The sequence below is a fragment of the Aptenodytes patagonicus genome, chromosome 3 (genome assembly GCF_965638725.1).
Source record: "Aptenodytes patagonicus chromosome 3, bAptPat1.pri.cur, whole genome shotgun sequence".
In the NCBI taxonomy this organism is placed as follows: Eukaryota; Metazoa; Chordata; class Aves; order Sphenisciformes; family Spheniscidae; genus Aptenodytes; species Aptenodytes patagonicus.
This window is the reverse complement of record NC_134951.1, coordinates 90066834-90089717: the sequence shown is the minus strand read 5'-3', so window position 1 is coordinate 90089717 and position 22884 is coordinate 90066834. Positions and strand designations below refer to the sequence as shown.

The following is a 22884-nucleotide window of genomic DNA, read 5'->3' as shown; positions in this document are numbered from 1 at the left end:
ATGTACATGGAACACATTGACTTCTGTGGGATATATGTGCATCCAAGAACACCATATGTTTAGTAATCTGCGCTTTAAAAATGCAACAATTATACAAAAATAAGCCTCTGTCTATTTGTCAATGCACTGCTCATGAACTCATATTTTGGCCCCTTCACCCAGAGCACAAGTCCCACCAAGCAGCACCTTCAGGGCAAGCATCTTCATATTCAATTACCAATATGCTGCAAAGCCAAACTAGACAAAACAACTCACTAGCTGAGATTTTTAAGGCCAGGTCTCTTTAAATCCTTGGTCTCTGAGAGAAGAAGAATGATGCAAAAGGTGCCAACTCTGTATTTGCCTTTGTGATGTGAAGTGATACTCTAGCAACAGGACTCAAATGACTGCAATGTTCAAGAACTAGAGTTTTCTCTTCCTTGCATCAAGATGTATCAGAGCAATTCTAATGAAGTCAAAATTCATTTGCTCATATCAACTGAGATCAGAGGTCATATCATGAGTAAATGACTGCTGTCGTAATGCCTTAGTCATTTTCAGAACGTACAGTTTTGTAAGTGAAATTTCAGGTCTCTAATTCACTGCGTTAAGCAGCTGGGTGTAAAATCATTTACACTGCAGTCACTGATGTCAGAGTGACATCAGTCCAGTCTATGAGGAGGCAGCCATTCAACTTGAAAACAGCATGGGGAGGTGGGGGGTGGGGAAGAGAGCTATTTTTAACATTATACTTCGTGAAATTATTTTTCATAGGTACGTAAGAGGGATAATGCTCTGGAGGACAGAAAACTAGGCTTTCAAATAAATTATTTCAGTATTTACCAAAACTGCAGTATTGCTTTGTTATTTAATCATCCACAGGAGTCCTTTCTTGCTTTACATGCTCTTGGCGTAAGTATTATGCACTAATTAGCTGAAACCCCTAGAAAGCATTAATGCTGCTTTAAAGCTTTACTGCATTGTCTGAAACAATTTTTAATAAACTGGTTGTATTAAAATTGTACTAATGTAAAGTGCCAATGAGCATAGATGTGTGATGAACCTCACAGCATCTAGAAATGCATACCTCTAAATAGTGATATAATCATCTGGGAGACTCATTTACAAATTCTACTTTAACAGCATCTTGAGCCTGAAGTTCTACTTAAAATGGCACAGATCTCCTTACATTTTGCTGATGAGGGGAGTAACTGTGAGGCAGTGTCATGCAGCCTGTCAGAAAATTCAAGACTTTCAGGCGTCTAGATGTTGCTGTATTGAATAACTCTTCATGCAAACAGCTGATAAATGTTTCTGTCCATTCTAGATATTCTCAGTAGCTGTAGAAAACAGTTAATTCTCTGGTTTCCTCTGTATATGCAAAAGTTAATTCCAATAGCATATTCTATATTAAGGGAAGCTTTTTCTAAAAAGAAATGCAGATTATTTTCTATTAAACTAACTTCTGTTAAGAATGTATTTTATTAGCCATCTCTACTTTCTGTCAACTTCTGTGGACTGTTCAGTAGGTTTATAATTGCAAATAACAATGTGTATTTCCTACTGTACTTAAAAATATAGAAAAAGTTAACTTTAATAAAAAAAGATATTCAGCTCTTTTTTGGGGTAAGTTTGCATGCTAGATCACAGTTCACTTGGTTCCCATATATACTGCCTAATAGAATAGTAAAAAAGTTTGTTTGAGTCTGAATTACCTGGTTGTTAAAAATAGTTAGAACTCCTTTCTGAGAGGATGTTACTGTGAAATCCAGATGGGGCACCTTCACTATACCCTTAATCACATCTTGTCTCTTGACAACTGTCAATGACAAAATATTACTCTTCATCTTACAGACACAGAAAATCTAAACAAATAGAACCATAATAGCAAGAACATTTTCTCTTCCTGAAATGCATATTTGTACCAACTCCAAGGCAGTAATGCATTATTTCATAGATTATCCTATACTTGATTTAAATAATCATGTTGCATTTTTAAATATCATTAATGCATGATGGATGTACTATTCTTTCTACATTATTTAAAAAATACGGAAAGACAAAGAATAACTGCATAAATAAATAGTGTGAGTCAGACAAATTCATAATTTCAAAATAATTTAGGAAAATGGATAACTGGGCAAGGCAGCAGTGGAGTGTTCAGACGCAATGAGTTTAGTAAAAAAACATTTTCTGGAACACATAAGAAGAAGAAGAAGCATGAATAATAAGCAAAGACAGACATGAGATCTTATTACTGTACTTTCAATAAAGTGTGCAACATACAGCATCATAAAAAAAATTAGTTTTGGATACAAGATGAAGTATGTCACCTGCATGAGTAATCTGCTGTTTTTCAGATACAAGGAAAACCATGTTTTCTTCTCTCAGCTGGGAAGACAGGGCATCACTTTCTCCTATGAAATAGCCAAAAATCTAAACGAAACAAAATAGAACAAAACAAGCAAAGTGTAACAAATTTACCTCTGGAATATATGTTTATACGTATAAAGTCAAATATTTATCTGACATTTTTATAATTTAATATTCTCTGAATAAGTTTCCTAGTGTTATTTGCCTTAACCATTAGCTGTCAATATGACTTTAGATTGCTAAGATCTGCTACTCAGGCACAATCTTTCTTCAACATTTAGAAAGAAGCCGGCATACACAGGGCTTCTAGGAATAAAAACCATCTAATTGATAAAGCTGTTAGTACAGCTTTGCCTTGTAACGATTGTCGGTAAATAGTCATCTTCAATTTCCTTTTTCCAGTTTTACCTACTTGTGCTTCCTCAGCTAGACCTCAGCTAGAAGAAAAAATAGTAAAAGGCAGACAAAACAGATTTCTCTATATTTATAAACTGAGAGATTCAAAGTAGCGTAGTGTTTAGCCTACACAGAAGAAGAGCTTTTACATAAAGCTATGTAGATTCCCATTTGCCTGAAAAAAATTGAATACAAAGTCCATTTTAAAAATTCTTTTTCAGCAGTCTCCCTAAGCCTGGCAATGTTCCATTTGTACTGATCATGATGGAGATCCCCAGTCAAGATATTCAGGTAAGTAGCTCGTTTCTGTTACAGGTTGTGACAATACTTCAGCTGAAATGCTCTCCAAACCCCAAGCTCTGTACCCAAGAGTAGGTTAGTCATTTCCTCAGAAAATGAGTTCAGCCCCACTCAGCCGTACAGATATTTTTGAATCTCCTTTCTCATATTATGGACATTATATATACTCACTTTCTTTCATGAGTTCTAAAAGCAATGGTCCTTTGGATGCAAGACAAAACTTTGCACTTTTTTCTAGTTCAACATTTTTCATGCTATACATGAAACAGAACTCTCATTTTTCTTCTTTGAGAGATTCGGATCTACATCTTTCAAAAAAATATTCTTACACAACATTACTCTTCATCTTTCACTTCACAGCTCCCTCCTTACCATGCACACAATTGTTATCTATCATACATCATCAGTCAATACATCGCCTGTCTATTATAGCCCCTTACATTCCTCTTTCTAGTTTCTTGTACTATCACCTTGTCTTTCCATCCTGTATCCAGACAGGATACAGGATTTAATATCCTAAATTCGAGGTGTATGCTCCTTCTGCAAAGTCATAATAACATAATCTTCACGATATCCAGCATAAATCAAAAAGTAGTAATACTAGTAATTCATACATATGGGCTGTTTTTCATGTTATAGCATTTTCACAGTTGATTCTCACTGTTTTAAGTTCCATCTGAATCCCCCAATTGTTTAGTATTAAACAGAAGGGTTCTGAAAGAATTGGTGTGGCTAGAACTTTATAATGGAGTGTCTCCTCCCAAAATTAAGGATGTACTCTTTCCACTATCATCAGTTAATATTCTTCTAGCAGGTTTCCACCTATAATATGTATAGACAGTGTTACAGAATCACAGAATCACAAAGTCATGAGGTTGAAAAGGACCTCTTGGGATCATTTAGTGCAACCCCCCTTTCCAAGGCGGTTAGCTACACCAAGTTGTGTAGGACCGTCTCCAGTTGGGTTTTGAATATCTCTAAGGATGGACACTCCACAGACTTTTTGGGCAACCTGTTCCAGTGTTTGATCACCCTCATGGTAAAAAAGTGTTTTCTGTGTTCAAATGGAATTTCATGTGTTTCAATTTGAGCCCATTGCCTCTTGTCCTGTCAGTGGGCACTAGGGAGGAGAGTCTCTCTCTCTCTCCCCTTCATCCCCTGCCCCCCCCGCCCCCCTCCTTAGGTATTTACACACAATGTTAAGAGTCTTCTCTTCTCCAGACTAAACAGTCTCAGCTCTCCCAACCTTTCCTCATATGAGAGGTGCTCCGACCCCTTAATCATCTTCATAGCCCTTCACTGGACTCTCACTAGTAGCTCCATATCTCTCTTGTACTGGGAAGCCCAGACCTGGACACTGTAGTCCAGGTGTGGTCTCAAGTCCTGAATAGAGAGGAAGGATCACCACATTTGACCTGCTGGCAAACCTCTTCCTAAACCAGCCCAGGATGCTGTTGGCCTTCTTTGCTACAAGGGCACATTGCTGGCTCATGTTCAAAGGACCAAAGGTCTTTTGTGCAGAGCTGCTTCTCAACTGGTCTGTCACCAGTGTATACTGGTGCATGGGACCAGTTCCTTCCCAGGTGCAGGACTTTGCACTTCCCTTGTTGAACCTCATGAGGTTCCTGTCAGCCCATTTCTCCAGCCTGTTGAGGTCCCTCTGAATGGCAGCAGCACAACCCTCTGGTGTATCAGCCACTCCTCCCAGTTATATATTTGCAAATTTGCTGAGGGTGCACTCTCTGCCATTGTCCAGGTCATTAATGAAGATGTTAAATGGTATTGGCTCCAGTATTGACCCCTGGCATACACCACTAGTGACTTGCCTCCAACTGGGTTTTGTATCACTTAGGGGTTCACACAGTATTCTTTCCACCTCACTGCCCACTTACTTAACCCATACTTCGTCAGCATGTCTACGAGTATGTTATGGGAGACAATGTCAAAAACGTTACTGAAGTCGAGGTAAACAACATCCACTGCTCTCCTCTTACCCACCAAGCTAGTCACCTCATTGTAGAATCCTATCAGGCTGGTTAAGCACAATTTCTGTGATTGCCCCTTTGTAATCCATGCTGACTACTCCTGATCACCTTCTTGTCCTACATGTGCTTGGAAATGGTTTCCAGAATTAGTTGCTCCATCACCTTCACCAAGAACCAAGGTGAGGCTAGTTGTCCTGTACTTCCATGGATCCTTTCCCTTCACCTTATTGAAGATAGGAGTGACATTTTACTTTCTTAAGTGTATGTTCACATTTTCCAGGCAGTGGAGAACAGGCCCTTCACCTTTCTGGAGACTAAGATTTTGGTGAGAGGACTTTTTCTTTAATGATAGACTGACCTGGTATCAGGTCGCTCCTGAGTCTTGACAGGATGCTGGATGCAGTGGTTGGGCTAGGCCAGTAGCTGCCCTAAAGCCAACAGAGGTGGAAGTTCTCAGTGACACACCCAGGTGTGTCCTCTCATGCTTCCTGTAGACATGAGGCAGTGCCATATCTGATCTTTTGCTTCTGCCTAGCAGGCAGAACACTGCCCAAAGAAAGGGCATCTTAGAAATCCCTTACAGCTGCATAAATGGCTTCTACTGACTCCAACATGGAGACAGGGGATCCCAACAAGCCCCACCCCATAATGTCTACCAGAGGTTGACAAAGAGCATAAAAGATGAAGCAAAATGCAATTTACACATCTTTCAGATATTTGCCACTAAAAAAATAGAGCTTTCAAAGTGCAAACTATATTTGGGAAAGAGATGCAGAGGTCAGTTTCCCAAATCATTGATAAATGACAGCTGTTAGACTGTCCAGGATAGGTCTTCTAAATTTTGAGGCCAGTAAATGACTAAGGGTAGATCCTAATTTAACTGAAGAGAAAATTTAAAATTACTTTCTTTTTTTTTTTTTAAATAAAAAAATGTCCTTTGAGAATGGGTATATTGTTGTGGAGACTGCTGGAAACTTAGGAAACCCTCGAACATGGAGGTATTTGAAAAAGAGAAACATCGGGAAGATAAAGGAATAGGAACACGCAAAAGGCCATGATCTTTTAGGTCATGGAAATGTATTTGGAAGATTTTGTCAAGATAAAGAGAGGCCAGATATGGAGAAGTAAATTTGAAAAAAATAGATCTGTGAGAGTAGGAAGAAAGGAACAAGGGGTCAGGGATAGAGTTCTGGGAAAGGGGGGCATGGGACAGATGGAGGTGATAAAAGAGAAATATCAAAGGAACAATCCTCTTCCTTGACTTTCAAGACTGAGGGCATGCTCAGCAGTGCCAAAAGCAGCAGGGGAACTCAGAAGAACCAGGATGAAATACAGTCCTTTTAGAAAAAAATCATTAGAAAACTGGAGCACAGACATCAGAAACCATGATGGCTATTTAGGATGTTACAGAAAGCAACTGTTATCAATGACACATTTGAAAAATTAAGTGATAAAAAGGAAGCTGAAGTAAGATCAAGGCTACTTACATTGTTCACAGGGGGTAAGTAATGTTATATCCAAGTTGCAGTTTACAGATGTGATTTGTCTTATATAACTAGTAGGTTAATGAACTTAATAAGAATGAATGTTATCAGGTAAGGGAGGCATATCTGTCTCTTTCACCATCTCTCTCAAACAACACCTGGTCTCAACTAGAATACCCAGAATACTTTCCAGTCTTAAAAGGCCAATTACCATTTCAATACAGTTTTCAAGCATGTAAAGGAGCAGATTTGCTCCCCCCCCCCCCCCCCCCCCCCCCCGAAAAAGTGAAATTTCACTTAAAAGGAATGAAAAGGCTAAGGAGGATGAGAAAAGCAAGTGGGACGTAGGCTGGTCAAGTGTTAAATACAGTCAACTTAAAAAAAAAAAAAAAAAAATTAAAAAAAGGAAGAGCTACAAATATGGGTGGAAGAAAAAAAAAGGTCTATGATCCTCACCAGTAAGTAAATGTGTACGTCTTTGAACGTCAAGAGGTGAAAAAGGGATGAGGAGACTTTAGAGCTGTAGTGCAGCTACACGTACAAGCCTGTGGCATAGTCAGAAGAACAAAGAACACTGGCTTCATTCCTGACATTAGTAACTCTCCAGGATTACCTGGACTATTCTGAAACTGTAGAGTTTGTCAGAGAAAAAAAATTAAAAAAGACCACCACCACGTAATATGTAGGATACAAACCAATCCCATTTTATTTTATTAGAACCCATTCAAATAAGCCTGGAAATACCTGTTTTGATCCAATCACTACAGATAGGATGTTACCACAATTACAGTAGATCAAAAACTGATGCTGAAGTTATGGTTGATGTAAACTGGGTTTAGACAACAATCAGATGATCAATGCAATGATTATTCTGTATCAGTGTAAGCTAAATCTGGAGAATTCCAGGAGTCGGCAGTTTTCTTAATTCAGCTTTCAGCTCTTTATACACTGCCTACCTGTAAAACAAACCTTATCCTTTTGCCCTGAAAGAAGCTTAGATTTATGTTCCATAGTGTATAGATAGCTTGTAATACATATCACCATCAGATTTCTGGCTAAACAGAAAAAAACCCCAAAAAGTGAAAAATCCACTGCAGCTTTTCAATGCAGTATTATATTTCAAACTGTGCTGGATAAGGCCATGTCAAGGTAAAGAAATCAATGTCAGACTGAAGTTGATTCAAATAGTCTGATCTTTGTTTCATAACTGAATTACTACTTCCATCATAGATGAATTTCCAGTTACTTTATGTTAAATATTTCTCCCCACAAGAGAAAATAAATAAAAAAGCATATTAACACTTTAATCAGGATTATTCTGAACAGAGAAGTAACAAATATTTCTGTTTCACTCCCTACGGCAGTCAATATAGTCTCATTGATATCCATCTTCTACGTGAAATGCGTGCTTTTTTCAAGAAAGTTTATACATAAGGCATTTTAAAAGGCTGTCATCAGTCAGCTCACACTTGGTAAAATTTGAGGAATGTTCATAGAAAGGGTTCTGGGGAATTTTATCCCAGGCAAATCCCACACAGATTTCATAAGGAAACTAAAAGAGCTTCACCTCTTTTATTAGACCCCATACTGCGCGCGCTTGTGTAATTATGGAACCCAGGTAACTAGTCTGATTGCACTGGAAACTCAAGTAAGGTTTTGGAGTAAAAGATACTCACTCCAGTAAACAAACAGAGCTTCCTTCAGTTCTCTTATAAACTAATGAGCCTGAACATAATTTGCTACTGTTCTGCTTCCCTAAACAAAGGACTGTCAGTCTGACAGTCACCATGAATTCAGAAGTACTTTTCTCAACTGGTCCCTGTTTCATACCCGTAGAGCACCTTACTCTATATAGGTTATGTGTTTAGCTTGCCACATCTACACAAGAGATTATGTCACCTCTCTCCAATCCCATACAAAAAGCAGTGAGAAGTTTGAAATGAGGTAGAGAATTTTGAATAGTACAAGAACTTGACTAGTGCTGTAATGACGCAGTATGTCAGCATGTCTGATGGCAGCTGGCCATTTCAAGAACTTAGCTTGTATATCATGTACCAGCAAATGCAGAAATGTCTTTTTCTCCCCCTATTTTTAGAGAGTTTCAAAGAAATGCTGAGAAAAGCCAGGACTTCACCTTTAAGCATCCTCTCATGTTGAAAGGGGAAGAAAGGAAGAAGGGTGACATGCAAGTAGGAGACATGCAAAGATAAAAGTTTTCAGATTTACCTCTCACAAGTTGCATTTAATAATAGAGGAACTGGATGTGGCCTAAAGTTCTATCTGATACAGAGAGCTTATAGGCAAATTCACTAGAAGGCAGTTACATGATGTTTGATGTCCTCTACAGCTGACTATTTCACAGATTTCCCCCAGGCCCTCCTTGAAGAAAATCTTTAATGCTTGACATAAGCAAAGTTTGTAAGTAATGTGGCATTGTAAGTAAAAACAATGTTAAGGTATTAACCAGAAATGTTCCCATATGGAAGCTTATTAAATTGAAAGGACCGAATACACTGTTTTTAGGATGGTATTAGGAAATTACTTGATAGGAATTGTTAATAACATGTAAAGACCAGGTGTTGGGTATCTTCAAGGTTCAAATAATAACATGATGTTCTAGTGTAATGTAAAATGGAAATATGCTAATGAATTTATAGTTCATGCCACTTGTTAATACCTTGCCTTATGGCTTTAAGTCCAGCAGGGACTTGCCGTGTATGCAATGCCACCTGTGCTATCACAGGAAAGTTACTGTGTGCTGGAAGTTATGTCCCACCTGCACAATTCTGTCTTCACATAGAAAACAAATAAACAAACAAAATCTTGTAGTAACGTATGATCATGACTGCTTTTGATACAGATTGGCTCTAACAATGTAAAAATCAGTCATTTTTATAGAACAGTTGCTTGAAACACTATCCATGAGAAATACTTTAATAAAAGATACTCTTCTAGAGCCAGTGTTCATAATTTCTCATAATACATGAAAAAAAAAAAGCACCATGTTTAAAAGAAACAAGACAAAGTACTTTTTCACAAAATGTGTAAAACTGTGGATGCTATGGAAGTATCCTTTTTAGGTGGGTTCAGAAGTAATTGACAAATGGATAGATTAAAAGTCCATCAAGGGATACTAAACACAGAGTGCAGTTGCAACTCTGGCACAGAAAATCCTTGAGCTACATGAAGCCAGAAGCTAGGAGGGTAAACCAAACCATTTCATAGTTACCTCATTCTTACACAAAGATTTGCTATTTACTGCCATTAGAGACAGAAAAATGGATTACATCTCACCCATCTACAGACTCAAATAATACATACAGAATTCTCTGATTAAAAAACTCTCTACTAAAATGCTGCCATACCTCTAACGCTTCACATGTAAAGTAAAGGGAAGATTTATCCCTGTGAAAAGGGGAAGAGGAAGGAGAGGAAGCAGAGGAAAGAGAGAAAAGAGAGGAAAGAAAAGAAAGAGAGGAAGCATTTCTGATGGTTTAGCTAAAGATAGACTTATTCTCAGAGTACAAATTGCATACTGTAGTCATAAGAGATTTTGCATTTTGTCAAGAAGCCTGAGGCCAATGCATATCACTGAAGTAGTTCAGGAGAAGACCTGGACATACTCAGGCTCCATGCTCCAGATCCTGCTGCCTTGTCAGGAATCTAGTATATCAAACTTTGCTTGAGGATATGCAGTTCTGGTAGACAGCTCAGTGCTCTTTCACAAAACAAGCAGGAAAAACGTTTTTATTTAGTTAGGTCATGCTTTAACATGTATTCATGTGCATCTATATAATAGGCTCAAGGATCTTGGTTCAGAGAGAACAGAGACCAACTTCCTCAACTCATGTAAACCAGTGTAGCATAATTAATGTTTAATAAGAATTTTGATTTGCAAGTTCAGCTGATGTACCAAACAGATAGGGATAGGAAAGAAAAGTAGTTCACCTACAAATAAAAATGTAACCTACCCAGGCTTTATTGAATTCATTCTAATTAACCTTCCTTATCAGACCTCCAATGGCATGCCTTTATAAGGACAGATACCTCTCAGAGTTGGAAAGAGTGGAATAAGAAAAATCATACATATTTGGAATAAAAAATAGTCTTGCTTGCTGGAATTACTGGACTGATTTTGTAACCAGCACAGTATGAGCAAATCTTGCTCTTAAGAGTCTGCCAGAATTAGCAGCATGGACTCTCCCATGTGTTAAGCTGTTTTGCATGATATATTTAGAAGTCTGAAATTAGCCAGAGATAGTCAGCAGAAAATCCAGTACAGGGAATCTCTTAGCAAAAAGTTTGTAGAGACAACACTGCCATTTGCAAAATACCCACCTGTTTATACACATGAAAAAGGGGGGAAAGGCAGGGCTCAGCAAAGGTCTTCCATACTTAATCTTTCACTGACATGATGGCCTGAAAGAACTAGTCCTCACTCTAGTGAAGTAATGCCTCTAGGGATTATTTTCGTATTTACAACTTACACTTACATTGAATACTGATCTTCTGATGCTCAAGCTTCACATTCCAGGTTTTGGCACTAGGAACATAGGAATTTTCTTACTTAAACTAAAATTATAACAGCATAGGGCACAGAATAACACGAGCTAGAAAGAGCTAAATTTTACAATAATACAAACTCCTTCAGCTCTCAAGGCACATACCAGAATGGATATCACCACTCAAATTTCACAAGAGAAATTCCAAAGACAGATTTTACCCTCCTATCTTCAAATGTCTTCCCTGGAAACTTGCATTTGATCAACAAATGGACACATGCAAGTTTCTAAATTGTTTACTATCAAACTAAACATGGAGCCTCTTTCTTTCTCAACTTGTTAAAATTAAACATCACTTCTTGAATAGGATAACATAGCAACAAGTAAGGTATTCTAAGCCAGTTCTTCAATTTAGCTTTTGTCTAGATCAACCAAAACAATATATTTTATCTAATTTTCTAGCTTCAAAGGCATACCTGTTTTCCAAATAATATTTTTTTTTTAAAATGAATGGCGGCCAGGATAAATAACAACATGAAAGTGCCCCATTATGCCATGGAGGTCATGAACAACAGACTCACGAACAGCACATAATCAAGAGCTTAATACTGTTACCTTTTAAGATTCCAATTAGTTGTTTATATTTAATAAAGTTTTAGAAATCCTTACCTCACACCATTCTGTCCTTGTATCAAGGTTGTTGCTAATCTTCCTGAAAAAGGCCTTAACATTATGATCCTTGACTTCTGGACCAAAAAGTGTCTGTGTGGTTGTATAGAACTTATCATAGTCTATCTCATCTGTATGGGAGGAACAATATCCACAGAGTTAAAAACTGGCAAGGTACAGCTTCCTTCCTTATTCCCCCTACCTCCTGTTTTATTTCTCCTTCAATATCAATAGCATGCAAGTTCCAGCTCCTCACACTGTATTCACTAAAGCATTTTGGAAAAAAAAAAATGTTCAGTCTTAACGTTCAGTCTTTTCAAAACCACCCGATTTGCAATATATGACAGGAAACAGATAGATAAAAGAATGGGTGAAAAATTCTCACCTCTTCTTTCTTCCCTTACTCTCATACCGCAATTCTGGTTTGTTGATCTGAACCTGAATGGTGTCCTGGGATAAAGTTTATCCTTTCACGCAACAATAGCCACTTGCATTGAGAAAAGCAAAACTTCGCCCTCATTATTTACAATTAAGCAACTAGATTTACATAATTCATTGGGTCTGTGCTTTTACAGATCACTAGAAACATTGCACCGTGCTAACCTGTATATGTGGCAGCCCTGCCAATTATATTTTGTGAGCAATCATCATAGCATTATAATTTGACCAGAAGTCCTAACAGGAGGAGAAAAGCACTCTCATAGCACAATCTGCCTATTGCCTGTAAAAGTCAAGAAGTCACAGTTTGAACATTAATTTGAAGTCTTTCTTATAGTCTTGTCTCTATGACACCTCCTCTCCATATGAAAATTACACTTTTCCATCAGAAAGAGTATCTCTTACCATCATCTTCAATATACAAGCCTAATCTCTCCTTTGTCTTCTGGGTTACCGTTTTTTCAACTAGTTTCTGGAACTGCTTCAAAGCATTCTTGAAATCTGGCACTTCAAGAGCAGAGCAACTCTCCTTATCACAATGCTTCTTTTCAGACATCCTTTATTAACAGAGGACAAGGTAAGAGGGAGAGCTCTTCTTACAGCCTGGTCCAAGCCCTGTTTTGCCCCTTAAATCTTAAACTCCCACGAGTTCACATGAGATGCAGCTGCATGACAGGTATACCAAGCACTACATAATAAAAAAGAGGTGATTCTGGCTTAGCATCTCAAGCTGGCAAACATACTAGTGAACAGTTGATGTCACAGCCCCCCATTACATCACAGAATCCTACTCACTGGGCAGCCCTAGGTCACAAACCAGGATCACTAATAACCTGGCATGTGAGATTATTTCATAGTATCTCGTGCAATTGGTGGTTGAACAGGCATGAACTTTCTCACTTCCAGAGCCAGACAAGGATTTCATCATGGTTCAATTCTGCTACAGCCAGCACAGCTTTAGCAATATGAGATCACATTCTCCAGTAAGAATACACCTTGGAGACCAGCTGTTGCAAGTTTATCATATCTTTCAGACTTTTGTACTGAGGGAGGAGGAAGGAAGATTATACCAGTTATCTCTAAGTTTCATATTGTCTTCTTACGCTTTGGATTATTTTCAAGTTTTCTGCCAAAGGCTGCACACCAACTAACACAGTTAGGAACAGCTGCAATTGTGGATTCCCTTGGATCCACACATCATTTGGTGAAGAATGACAGAGCCAGTTCTCCATTTATATTTGCTGTGACAGGAGAAGTGGGACAAGCCTGATGATATTCTAGCATGTGCTACTGCTGCAAGACTCGGCCAGGGACCTCAATCTAGGTGGGGATGCCTGCTTTTAGAGTAGCAATAAGAGCATTTTACCAGGGATGTTAAGTTATGAATCATTATTCATGTACTACAAAGAGGCGAAAGACATCCAATTCAATCTGAAAAGAAACAGAAAAGCACTTTTTGACAGTTCTTGGGACTAATATTGAATGTTTGCTTCCTTAGTAAATCTATATCCATTTCTTGAATATATGCCTTGCTGTCCTCTTTATTGCATTCAAAATCCCTACTCAGTGAACTAGAACTTCCAACCTAGAAACCCAATTACCCTGCAGAAACATTTTTTTAATTGCATATATCATTACGATTGAGATTGCAAGAAATCCACTGATGGAGTGGTAGAGTTTTAGTTATTTTCAGCTGTCCAATTACCTTTCCCTTAAGCTCTTACAGCCATTCAAACTCCCTTTACTTGTCTTACTTAACTTCCAGTCAAGTTACCATTTCTTTCTTTCTGCTAACATACAACTAATGAGCCCAGAGATTAAGTATTAGCTCTTAACATGTGCCTGGCCAAAGCTCAGCTATATGTCTTACATGGTTACTGTTTTGAAAAGGATCTGCATTTAACTTGCACCTAAGTTCAGTCAGGATCTTAAAGTCAGAATAATCCTATACCAAGGTACCCCAAGGACCTTTCTGGTTTTTGTTCTCAGGGCATACTTAAACAAAAGCAGGATGAGGCTATTCAGAAAGCAAAATTGCAGCTACTGCTTTCTTTTGAAAGTGGCAGCCCAGAGTGCTCACTGACTAATCAATATCCTCCCCAATGTCTTGAGGTCAGACAGAATTTTTGCCCTGCAAGAGCACTAGTCCTTGTGTTATATCTGTGTTGTCTTTCTATCCCATCGCATCTAAATTCTTTACTGAATAGTGGAACCCTAGGGTATTCTACTGGAGTGGTGGAAAAGTGAATTTATTTTTCCTCTAGCTGAGAGAATTGAATCCAAAACTATCCCCTGAATGAGTAACGCAGTGACTACTGAAGAAAGGGTAAGTACCAGTTCTTGTGGGAATATTCTAAAGAATCAAGCTTCATTCATTCTTTGGAAAGGAATGATGTAAAAAGTTGTGTTCAAAGAATAGTTCAGTGCAGTGAATTTTAAGAAGGAAGCATTTTGCTGAAAAACAAGGTGCTTGAAAAAGGAGTTTTACAATTTGCACCTGTGATCATCAGTAGTCTTCTATTGACTAAACAGTCACAGTTTAAAAAAAAAAGGCTATAGGTATCCGTAATTAATATGTTAATTACTTTGGATCATGTTATGATCACAGATTCTCTGCATATGGAAGCTAGTTATCTTGCTCAGGGTTCTGTATTCTATGCTACACCTCAGATGATCAACTTTCAGTTCCTACAACCCTTTACTGAATCTGACCCCTTATGCTTGATAACGTTTTGCAAATTGTAAAGGCTTACCATTTTTTGACACTGCCAAGTGAGGCAGTGTGTTCTAATGTGAAGTCAGAAGAACTGTGTTCTTGTGGATCCGCCATTTCTTCTTTCTTGGTAACCTTATCAGGTTGCTAAAATCTACCTGTAAAACAGGAACAACATCCCAACCCTAAATTAGTTCCTTTAAAGTATTACTAATCCTTATAAGTTAATGTCTACATTTTATGTGTGCGATATCTGCGGTTCCTGTCGTATCACTACAGTATGCTGACATTAAATTCTGGCACCTTTCCATTTACCACACTACTCCCATGCCCGCTGCACATTTACATGAATATTATTAGCATAATAAATATAACTGAACTGTAACTGAAGGTGAACAAAACTGTTCATGGCATTAGCTATGCTTAAGCAAACATGCATTTACATTTGTTCACTGATCTTCCAGTTATTGAAGTCATTAATTCACATTCATTAACACAATCACATATTTCTGTGATCAACAAAATTCTAAAGTACTTCAGAGAAGCACAGCAGTGATAATGAGTAGAGGCTGGTATCTTCTGCCATTCAGAAAAAATGGAGCTCATGAAGAAATCATGAGAAAAGTTGTTGTCCCTCTTTTTATTCCACTCATCAAGGTAACTTACATAATCCTAGATTATTTTTGTTTTTATACCAGTGCAGACATTACTGCTTTATTAAGCAGATGATTAAGTTTTGGATGAGAAAATTCGACTAGAACAGGCAGGCCAAAATATCCCCTTTGACCCTAACTAGTGTCCTTGTGCCCAAATTTAACAGAGGCATCATGAATTCATAAAGTTTAAGTCCAGAAGAGACCTTGAGATCTTCTACTTTCACCTCCTCTATGTTACAGATCATTAAATATCAGCCATTTATCACTATAATGAGCCCCACAACTTTGTTCTAAAGCATAAACTTGCGGAAAGGTATCAAGTTTTAATCTGCAGACACTAAGAGATGGAGAATCCATCATGTTTGTTCCAAAGGTTAATTGCTCACATTGTTAAAATTTAAGCCTCCTACTTGAATTTGTGTGGCTTCAGCTTCCATTCAGCAATTGTTGGAACATCTTCACTGATTTAGAGTAATAGTTGGTATATTCTCCTACTAGGGGCCTTTGTACCTGAATTACTTCTCCATTTTTTTCTCTTGTTAGTTAAAGCAGACTGAACTCTCTGCCTCCTACTGCAACACTTGCCTTCAGGCCTCAAAATAATGTTTGTGATTCTTTTCCACATTTTTCAGCTTTTCAATATCTTTAAAGAACGCTGATGCCATGTTGCTGTGCTATGCCATAATAAGCAATTTGGTACTCTGGTCAAATAATGAATTTCAGTCTATTTGTTAAGCTCACTTTTCACTAGACCATATTAATCAATTTCTTTGTATTGTTCTTCAGCTATTCATCTCCAGATCACCTTTTCTATTACTTCACCCAAGGCTGATGACAGGCTTATTGGTCAAGGCTTTCTTTAATTGCTGTGCATGGAATCTCTGCTCCGTGGAGATTCTGTAGTTGAAAGGAAAAGAGAAATTATATTTTATATTTTTTTGTGGCTCTCTAAAGGATTGACATCAATCAGGCATGTTTCAAGAATATCAAAATCACTTCTTCAAAAATACAGATAAAGACCATAGTCTTCACACACACTTGGGAAAATCAGCTGAACAACAGTTCTGAAACATATAGGGAAGACAACAATTTGGTATTAAACAAATTTACTTTTTATTTATTTAAATATTTAAATAAATAAATATTTTATATTTAATTATATATTATAAATAATATCAGTATCAATATCAATATAAATAAATAAATATTTAATATATATTACATATATTTTTACATATATTATTTTTATAATGCATGTAAGTGTCTCTGCATGAAACAGGTAGTTCTTCAGGGAAAGTGGTGTTTCAAGATATGCTACCTAACTTTCTAGCAGAAGCAATGCAACTGCTTGAAGTTCTATCATTTCCACTGGGAAAAGCACAAAAGTTTCTGGGTACTCCTGCTCAACAGCAATGAGTATGTCTTTCGATTACAATAAGGAAGAGAGTTTGGCAGAGAAAAGCAGCACTGATTCCTGGAAAAGGGAGGGATAGCTTGAGGATGCATTTTTGCTAGTTCCAACAGAATTCTCCAGGAAAAGTTTCCCTTGTGTGTCAAGGCACTCGGCGGTTGGTCAGATACTGTATCTTGGTCAGAGTTACAGTGTATTTGATATATTGCTTCCAGCTGAATCCTTGTTAGGTAGTGTTTCCTGTTGATTAATTTTTCCAGTCTGTGTCATCTAAGCTTGTAAGACATGAAGCTATATTCTCATTTCCCAATTAATAACAGTGGTTTAAGGTTTATAAAAGATATTAACATCCATCCTTGGAATGGAAAGGTTAAGAACAGAAAGCTATGTTTTGTTCTCTTGCAATCACCCATGAAGAAACTTTGTGTTACAATGAAAATACACGGAAGCCCCAAATAAGGAACCATTGCTTTCAGTACTGGCAGATTCTGTTGTCTTCGATGTTTAAACTAAAAAAAATGTACAGTACAATTTTAAAAGAAGATGTGATGACTGAGTGGACTGACAAACAAAAGTGGAGAAGATAGGAACTGCATTAGAAGATAAGCAAAGTCTAAAAGGGAAATTCAATATTAAATTGATGAGTAACAGGAAGCCCTTGCATTAGTAAGTCTGCAGTAGCATTAACTGAATGAAAAGCATTTTCTTTCCTGTCTCCCTGACTGATACTGTGGAAAGCACTGGATATGGAATATGGTAGAGTTAATGTTTATTCAGAAGTCAAACCTCCCATAAACGTAATCATATTAGTCTCAATTACTGGAAATTCTCAGACCAGTACAATGTTAATGATACTCTGTACAGATGCAAATAACAGCTACAGCAAGCTTATTGCAGGATTAGCAGCTTATTTGAAAAAACAATCATTTTCAATCTTAATCTCAAGAACTATCAGAAGTCTATGAAATTTGATGATAGTTTTAAAATTCTGACCATGTCGTTTGACAGCTCATAACAAATAACCCAAAGCTACTGCAGAAGACAAACCAGCAAAAGGTGATAAATCTTCTTTCCTGCCTCTACCGGGTTGCCAGTCACCCTTTCTGTTAGTCTCATTCAAAGACAAATTGTCCCCAAGTAAAATGACGCTTCAGAATAGCCCAAAGAAAACACAGTAGATCTAAAATGACCTTAGTTGTCCTTAAAGAGGCTCTGGCACATAAGAGACTTTGGTTCTGACTCTGATTTTGGCCCAGATCAAGCCCAGCCATTAAAAAAAAAAAAAAAAAAATTAGTCCCTGAAGCTGCCCTCTTTTGATGAAGTAAGCTACCTATCCTTTGCTATTTCATCCTTTTAAACATTCTCTTAAGCCTGGCTGTGTTTGCAGCTGAATCAGGATAGAGCTGCTTGAGTTCAGAGCAGCTGAACTCCTCTCTGGAGTACGGTATGGGGTTGGGCAAGTGAACCTTTCATTAATTTTAGCAACATAAAAATTAAACTTCTCCCATGAAACAGTGTTGAAGGGGTGCTGTCAAGTTCACATTTACATGAGCTCACTCTCTTTTCTACTGACTTAATTCTTCACTTTGCTTTTGCCATATTATCACCCCAGAAGCAGTATCACACTCCTTGCTATAAAGTGCATTTGCTCTTCTGTGTCACTAACAACAGCTGAAATGACCAAGTGATAATTTTTAAAATTATATTTCCTATGCACTATTTATTGATTTGTATGTTGGAGTCTGGAAAATGAAAACAGGACAGTGAGTCTGTAATCACTCTCACTTCATGTTTGTCACACTAACAAGAAGCTGCAGCATAGGGATGAACTATGGAAGGTTTTTCCTTTAAAATAAACAGTTTATATCACAACTGAATTTCACAGGATTATTGTTGCAAAACCTGGTGTTACTGGTCTTACATTGGTTTTACAATGTTAGTGTTTAGGGTTCAAGCTGCCCTAAGAGCTGTTTATACATCCAAGGGAGGTATGATGTCAGCAGGTACACGTATATATCACCACTTGTTTTAATCTACTTAGCAAGAAACAGGTGCCACAGAGGCATCAATATGCATCTGCCACCTGAGCATGTACCACAGTCCCACACAGGTTTGTATAGCCAAGATGAAGTTCATCTCAGCTAACTTAGGCATCTAAAAGTTAATTGTTCAAGTCACATTATATGCCAGTCAATAATAATAAACACTTTCAGAGAGTGATTCATCTTACTGGTCTTAGATGCTTAATTTTTATATACGTTATTTAGGTGAGATGAATCACACCTCTGGCTAGTACAGCTATTTGTACACCTGCCAGGTATACTAGAGCTCAGATGTCATGGTACATGCTGCAGCAAACTTCCAACTGTAGCACAGATGTTCTGACAGCATCTCGTCACCTCCCAGGACTGTCCATTTGGGTCCCCTCCCTGCTGCAAACACTTGTGCTTGCTTCAGTGAACCATGTTTGAGCCAAATACTTTTCTCAGTCCAGAATATTCTCAGATTCTTGCAGCTCTTCCACTTAGCCTGCTTTATGATTTAAAGTTCACATCCCAATATGGACTAGATTATATAGCTAGGATTACAAATTCTGCAAGATCAAGCCCTAATTTTGAACTTTTGCCAGTAGACTTGTGCTTTTTTTTCCCTACATATTGCATTATCAACAGATGTAGATCTATATTAAAAGCCTTGTTTTAATGCCAAGTCATTGGGAAAAGATGAAAGGTTTCTTCTGTCCGTAAACTCTCCCTTGCTCTATAGATATACACTGCAGCTATATATAGATACAGTGAATAATCAGTTGGCTTTCATCTGCCTTTGAGGCTAAAGAATAGCAAAGAGAACATGTAAGAAAATAAATGCCAGGAGAAGGCTGTAAAAATCCAAATTAAAAAGCTAAAGCCAGGTAGCCAGAGTTTTTTTGGGGTTTTGTTTTTTTTTTTCTTTCAGAGGACTGCAGTCTGGCTGTCTACGATGCCTTTTGAAATAATAAGTTTTACAAAGTTCCAAACAGGAAGCAAAACCCCATCATCATCTGATTCCTGAAACAAATGTATTGAGTACGGACAAAAGCTTCTCTTTTCTTTTCTGTACACTTTCTGCTTGTCAGGAAAGATGGGAAAGAGCCTGTGACTTGAAAGGCATGCTAGCAGAAGATAAAGAAGAAAGAAGAGAGAAAATGAGTGAGAACTACATATGACTGAACAAACGGGAAATGAAATAGGTCTCTTAAATGCCTTAAAACACTTTTCTTCCACCCCACAATGTTCTCACTTCAAAAGCCCTCACATTTTTGATGGTGTAGTTAGAACTGGGAGTCATGGTTTGTGGTTTGTATTTCTACACAAGGTTAGAGAGTAGCAGAGACTTTGGCACTTTATTTACTCTGCTTCAGCTTCCTCAGCTCTAAAATGTGAGTGACACTCGATGCTCTGATGTCCTGAAACATTTCAAATTACTAAATACAGCAAAGGCAGGGAAACTCTGGAGACAGTCCCAGACATCTGCAGACTTTCCAGTTGTGCATTATTATTTCCATAGCTGGGGTTTAAGTTTTTTCTTATACATATGTAAGCATATATCTACACACACACACCTGTTGGCCACCTGAGAATTTACAACCAATGCATTCTTCCATCCCATGTAAATTGTGCATAACAGACAACATATTAAAAGGTCTGGTGCAGAAGTGATCTAGGAAGTCCTAGGGAGTTTCAAGGACTGTTTTTATCATACAGGACTGGGGACCTTGTGTTCCAGCTTCTTGTTCTACTGTTTTAATCCCATGAGCTCAGCTACATATATATTTAGTACTTTGAGTTGAGATACACTTCCAGTAAGCCACACACATACACTTCCAGAAATGCAAATACTGGGTTGTGGTTTCTCCTTTCATGCAACTATAAAAGCAAAGGTAAAATCCTTCTTGCAGCATTTCCATTAATATGCATGCATGTTTGATGAGCAGGGTCTGGTCCCAAAATAAAATAGTGCAAAGATGAAGCATTGCAAAGCAGACATCTGGGTTTCTTAAATGTTTCAGCTTTTTAATTGCATGAAAGTTAGAAAAGGATTGGCTAATGAATTAATTAGATTATCAAAACCATAGCTGCATTGGCTCTAGACTGTGTTAGGTAAAACAAGTACTGGACTAGAATTAGGAGTCAGGGTTCTGTTTCCAGCTTTGCCTTTGACCTGATGATACAATAACACAGCATTTCTTTTTGTTGTGTCTCTCATGAATAGTGACACTGCATGGAAGACAAATGGAACTCTGCCCATGAAGTATTCAAGATCACTTGAATAATGTTAGCAATTTGACAATATTAATAATGTGACCACTATCAAATCAAGCATTGAAGACACTGCATATTTATGTATCTATTTAATTTTGTTATGAAAAATCCCAAACCAGGAATTCTGAGATAAGATCTTTGTAAAATGTAATTTATGGACTCTCTTTCTCTTATTTTCTAGAAATCCAAAAGACATCTAGAGAGAGTATTTTTGACAGGTGCTGTAGTGAAAAACTACTTAGAAACCCTAAGTATATAATGGAATCTGCCAATGGACAGTATGTTGTCTAACATGTACTACTCACTAAATTACATTTCTCCTCTGCTCCTCCTTACCAGCTTTTCACTTCTTTCATTTTGAAGGGATAAAAAAGGTACACAATTTAAGATTTTCCTTTAAAGGCAGAAGACAGAGATGTCTTCTTCTCAGTGAGGTGTACCATTAATTTGGCCCAGCCATGTCTTATTGTTAGATTTTCATCACGCAGCAACTGGTCCTAAACCAACCCATGACTGTGTATTGACATAACATTTTTGCACACTGTCTGTCATACATAGGTAAACCTCTTTTATGGGCAAGGAAAGCTAAAAAATTATGCCTTCCCTAAAGCCCATGCTGAAGTACTAGTGGTCTGTTACTAGAAATTTTGGAAGGTCATGTGCCCTATTAATCCAGCTTTTAGGGGGAAAAATATAATTGATTTGAGAAAGGCAGCTGCTCCTGCTGCCTTTGTAATAAGAAAAAAACAGAAGACCAGTGATGAAGAAACAGATTGAACTAGCTTTTTAAAGTAGTTTTCAGTTATCGATTAAATCATATTTGATGGATTTGAAAACATAGATTGTAAATAAAGTTAACATTGATAAGAATAGTTACTTTAATCTGTTTTATTTTTCTTATCCATGACTTTCTCTATTCCTAACCCTTGCGTTAACAGCAGTAGTTTGTCATATAAAATTGCCATAACAAGCCCATAATTTGTATATAGATACGCGTTTTGAAAGACATCAAACCTACCTCAACTACCCATGTTTTCAGTCTCAGTCCACAAGGAATCACACCCTCAGTGTAGCCCTTTTAATACCACTATGTGTATAAGAGAGGGAAAAAAACCCAAGGTATTGTTTGCCAAGACACATTTCCATGAAAATTCTGTTGCTTCCACAGCTGACATATTTAATTTTATTTTTATTTTTCTCATCTGAACTAAGAATAGATCTAAACTGAAAGATTTATTTGGGCCCTTGTGAAGGCTGTCACACATCAGCACATATGTGGGTCAGCTAGTTAAAGCAAACAAACTAGAGGTTTTCCTGTGAGGAAGAGTGGTGTTTGGTCTGGCAAGGTGTTTTAGGCCCAAAGCCATGTTGAGCAAAAATCACTGTGATACATTCAGGGACAGGTTGGATTTGGAGACAGCACAGCTACCTTAGCACAGCTGGAGGTCAGTACAACACCCTGACTAAAACCAGCTAGAGCTGTACACAGGCAGCTTGGGCATTCCTGTACTGTTTTCACACAACACACACTGGAGACAAAGGTATAAAAATAGGTGACTTCATAGTGTGAACTTTGGTACCTTACTTGCTCCGTGGCTGACAAAAAGGTGTTCACTTGCACCACAAGTTTGCCTGGGCCTTGATGCTGCTGGTCGTTTTGTGAGGATGCAACTACT

At 37.7% G+C, this 22884-nt stretch overlaps 1 protein-coding gene across 1 annotated transcript in view; it reads right to left on the bottom strand.

The window, feature by feature from the left end:
* WDR64 (WD repeat domain 64) overlaps window positions 1-22884 on the bottom strand; it is a 96962-nt gene that overhangs the window by 73180 nt on the left and 898 nt on the right. The window contains exons 2-7 of the mRNA XM_076334198.1: window positions 16301-16392; window positions 14880-14997; window positions 12532-12683; window positions 11689-11819; window positions 2313-2415; window positions 1695-1798 (exon numbers count right to left, since the gene is read on the bottom strand). Coding sequence (XP_076190313.1) covers window positions 1695-1798; window positions 2313-2415; window positions 11689-11819; window positions 12532-12683; window positions 14880-14956 — 567 coding nt within the window. The 5' untranslated portion in view covers window positions 14957-14997; window positions 16301-16392. The remainder of the gene's footprint in view (window positions 1-1694; window positions 1799-2312; window positions 2416-11688; window positions 11820-12531; window positions 12684-14879; window positions 14998-16300; window positions 16393-22884) is intronic.